Source organism: Brassica oleracea, chromosome C1 (assembly GCF_000695525.1).
Source record: "Brassica oleracea var. oleracea cultivar TO1000 chromosome C1, BOL, whole genome shotgun sequence".
Classification (NCBI taxonomy): Eukaryota; Viridiplantae; Streptophyta; class Magnoliopsida; order Brassicales; family Brassicaceae; genus Brassica; species Brassica oleracea.
The window spans coordinates 34,197,693-34,201,899 of record NC_027748.1 but is presented as its reverse complement, the minus strand read 5'-3'; the positions used below and the strand labels follow the sequence as shown (position 1 = coordinate 34,201,899).

The window sequence follows — 4,207 nt, the reverse complement described above, 5'->3', positions numbered from 1 at the left end:
GAGCTCGAATCATCATCGCCGGAACTCCTTATGTTTTCTGGAGGAAAAGTCACAAGAATCGCTTTCTTCTCACTCTTTTTCTCATTTTTTTAGGTAAAATAATAAATGAAGAAAAAAATGCGGGTCTATGTAATCCCGCATGACCCGGTTCGGCCCATCCCGCAAAAGATCAAGTTCCGCAAAGACCCGTCCTGCGAGACCCGCAAATGTACGGGCTTAGAAAACCTCGTCCCAATACCGTCCCGCGCTCCAGATCCATGATTGTCTATCTCTAGGGAGGATATGATCAAAAACAAATGTGGGGGAGGTAGGTGTAGATAATAATAAACATTTTGGATGATTTTAGAAAGAAACAAAACATAAGTAGGATCCTTGCAGATTAAAAGAAATTGCGTATTTTCAAAATTCGAAGCACTATTTTGCCTTTGGATTCTTGAATAATTTCCCTTTCTGTACCAAATCCCCACACAAGAATCGCCCCCACGAAAATCCTCGATTCGAAAACCCTAGCTCACAATCATGGCCATGGAGAAGGACAACAACGACCACGCTAGCAACGTCGCCGTCACCGCAGAGCAAGCGACCAAGATCAACGACGCTGATGTACGGTCGCCGGAGAATCGTCAGACCGGCGTCGTATCGGAATCCGGAAGCGGAAGCAGCGAGAAAGGAGAGGAAGGTGCGGAGACGGCAGTGGGTGATGAGAGCGGATCGAATTTGGTTGGAGAGCTGCTACCTCCCCGATCTTCCTCCGCTAGAGTTCCGTTCACTAATCTGAGCCAAATCGATTCGGATCTTGCTCTCGCTCGCACGCTACAAGAACAGGTGTGGCTCTTTCTTTTCGCATCTCTCTGTTTCGGATTTTGGATGCTCTTAGGGCTTTCTTCATATTCGATTGTTGAATTGGTGTTGCTCAGGAGCGGGCGTATATGATGCTGACGATGAACAGTGAAATCAGTGACTATGGGAGCTGGGAAACTGGAAGCTATGTCTACGAGGAGGATGAGTTTGATGACCCCGAGGACGAGGATGACGAATATGAAACAGATGATGATCCTCAGGAAGATGCGCCCGATGTGAATGCCAATGGAGACGATCAAGAAGATGGCGGCAGAAACGCTGACACCGAGGAAGCTGAAGCTGGTTATTCAGATGATGAAGCTTTTGCTAGAGCTATTCAGGAAGCTGAGGCAAGGGAAATGGCTGATAGGTTGTCTGCCTTGACTGGGTTAGCTAATCGTGAGTACACTTATTGCTCTCTTTGATTGGCGTTCTAAAATTGGTTTGGGATTATGCTAATTGTTATTGGTTACTACAGGGGTTGAAGTTCTAGAGGATGATGATCATACTTCTGAGGTAGGCTCCTTACAATACTACACAACCTTTTTGATCTTTACCTGTTAAAGAATTTCTGGTTGAGAATATAAACCTTTTTGCCTCTGTGAAAAGAACTGTACAACCTTGTGTTTTGTTCAGTAATATCTTGTGGCCGAGGGACAAAGTTATGACATAGAACCTGCCATTGTCGAAGTGATACATCATACATGATTGAATATATCTACTATCATTCTGTCCTGGCATTAGTTTGTTTTGTTTTCGTGACAGTTTAGTCTGGTGTTAGTCTCTTGGTCCATAGGCCCAGTTAGATACTCTTCCCTGTGTATTCAAGGTACTTATTGTAGTTGAGCTAGTCAACCTAATTGTCGCCCATGTAATCATTTGATTGTCTTACTGGTTTAAATTACTTAGGGCTTTGGTACTAGGTCGTATTTAATTATTTACCGTTTATGTTACTAGAATTTTGCATAACTGTATGTTTGAAGGTCAAAATTCATTAACCAGTGTGGTAATCAAATCAATTGTATTCTGGTAGCGTTAAGTTGTCACTGGTATCCGCGAAAGTTATGCTCACACTTTGCAGCATAGGACCTCGCGGTGACCTGAAGTTAGATAGAGTCTGGTCCATTTTGTGGAAAAGGAACTAAAAATTATAATTACAGGGTAGAGAATCATATAAAGTAAGGCTTCTTTTAGATGATCTGATTCTGCTTCCATTCACGTTATGTACACTTAATTTTTTTTTGCAGGATGCCTGGGATGAGATGGATCCTGATGAGCTTTCATATGAGGTATGAAAACATTCTTGGGTGCTGTAATTTTTGGACCCTCTCATGATTTATAGTTAAACGATTTATAGTTAACGTGAATACTATTGTTAGGAAATGTGGGACTCTAATGGTAACATCCGTCATGCATTTCGATGTTCAATAATTTAGATGCCCAACACGTCTGTTGGCTTATTTCTGTATACTATCTAATGTTTGCAGGAGTTGCTTGCGCTTGGCGACATTGTGGGAACCGAGAGTAGAGGGTTGTCTGCTGATACAATTGCATCTTTGCCTTCAAAAAGATATAAAGATGGAGAAAACCAGAACGGAACCAATGAGTCGTAATGCCCTTTTTCTAACTAATTTAAGTAAACCATCGACAATTCATGCATGTAGCCTGATAATTAACTTTTCTGATGCTAATGCAGGTGTGTTATATGTCGTCTAGACTATGAGGATGACGATGACTTGATACTGCTTCCATGCAAACATTCTTACCACTCGGAGTGCATTAATAACTGGTTGAAGATAAACAAGGTATGTCTTTCAAAAAAAGGATCCTGTTAGAGAAAGATAAAATCATGCAGTTATTGTAGTCAGCTATGCGAAACCTGAAAACACACAATTAGGAACTGTTTGACTGTCTTTTTCTACTGACACCTACCCTTTTTGATAAGATATATCCATGCTAGAAAACCGCCACATAATACCACAACAACTGTGTATAGCGGGAAACTTTATGGTCTCTAGAAATGTATAACATAGAGACTATAATCTCATGTTATTGTTGAGTTTATGGATTGCATTTATGCTTATGCCGATTGTGTTCATTAACATCTTGGAAGAGGGGTTTAGTTGCTAGTAAGCAGAGATTTGAACTTGTTAATACCGTACTAAGGCTACCTACAGCATGCGATCATTTTATCAACTTCCATGGGAGCTAGGAACAATTTTTTTGTTTCTTAGCTTTTAGACAAGCAGTTGTAGAAATTGGATTATCATCTGCTCTACTGACACGAGATCCTGCTGCAGATTTGCCCTGTATGCAGCGCAGAAGTTTCAACCTCCTCAGCTGGACAAAGCTAAAGAGCCAAGGGAAGAGATCCAGAAAAAAAGCATAAGCTAAGAACTCCATTACCTTTGCTGTCTGTTTGTACACTATATAAACAAAACCATCATCAGATTTCCTGTGGATCCTTCAAATAATCTGAATCTCATCTTCTTGCACTCTAGTATCTTCTTTCATCTGTTTCTGTATTTGCGCTATCGAGATATTGGAAGAAACAACTACGATTCAGTCTATTTTATTTGTAGCTAGAAAGAAAATCTAATCTATAGAACTTCGGTCTCCAGAGACTCGAGAGATAATATCAAAAAAGTTTAGGTCTGAATCTTTGACTAGATTGAAACTAGTCTTGTTACCTAAAATGTATGTTTGGACACCAAGGCTATTACGGGAAGCATCCATGTTCTGTTCTTCTCCTTGGCACGTGAACATACCGACTATAGTATTGGTCGTCTACATGACAAGCTGGCTAGTGGAGTGTCACCAACGGTCGTATGCTGGGGTGAGATTGTGGCCATGACTGAGAAATCTTGGAGCCATATTTCTTGGTCTAATGCAGGCAATGTCGAGATATACTTTTCTAAGGCTCGCTCGACCTCAACCTTCTCATAACCCGTCAGATCGGGAAATGCTAGCTCAAGCCTTGCGTGACTAGTGGTAGCCAATTTGCAAAGTCGGCTGAACTTCACTTGTGTCGGAAGTTTTGTGCTGTCGCTGCAATTCTGCAAGCCTTATGTGACAGGTTGTAAGAAAACAACGGACCATGTCGACCGTGAGCATAAGAAAGTTGAACTTTGAGATTAAAAGTGAACTTAATGGAAATTTCTCATACCAAAACTGAAATGAATTACTGTGTATTTCTAGTTAACTGAACCAAAACTTAGGACCATCAAACGAGGAAACCAAAACTCACGAAGTCGAAAATAAAACCCAAGTCCAACTGAATAAATAAATAAATAAATAATGCAAATACTTGCCAGAAATCTGAACCATAAAGCCTTCAACCCTAGGAGCAGCCGTGAGAGACAAGGAA

The 4,207-nt window shown here is 40.9% G+C and overlaps 1 protein-coding gene across 1 annotated transcript; it reads left to right on the top strand.

The window, feature by feature from the left end:
- The first annotated feature begins 309 nt into the window (after positions 1 to 309).
- On the top strand, positions 310 to 3,460 carry LOC106331509 (E3 ubiquitin ligase BIG BROTHER-related-like). The gene is made up of 7 exons (XM_013769920.1): positions 310 to 825; positions 918 to 1,239; positions 1,319 to 1,356; positions 2,088 to 2,129; positions 2,328 to 2,449; positions 2,537 to 2,645; positions 3,141 to 3,460. Exons 1-7 carry the CDS (start codon positions 520 to 522, stop codon positions 3,192 to 3,194), a joined length of 993 nt encoding a protein of 330 aa, XP_013625374.1. The 5' UTR covers positions 310 to 519; the 3' UTR covers positions 3,195 to 3,460.
- The last annotated feature ends 747 nt before the right edge of the window (positions 3,461 to 4,207 follow it).

Excerpts from the sequence above, each read along its gene's own strand:
- LOC106331509 (XM_013769920.1), top strand. The coding sequence starts at position 520 with ATGGCCATGGAGAAGGACAACAACGACCACGCTAGCAACGTCGCCGTC. Across the intron at positions 826-917 it reads CTCGCACGCTACAAGAACAG|GAGCGGGCGTATATGATGCT; the intron begins GTGTGGCTCTTT and ends GGTGTTGCTCAG. Across the intron at positions 1,240-1,318 it reads CTTGACTGGGTTAGCTAATC|GGGTTGAAGTTCTAGAGGAT; the intron begins GTGAGTACACTT and ends TGGTTACTACAG.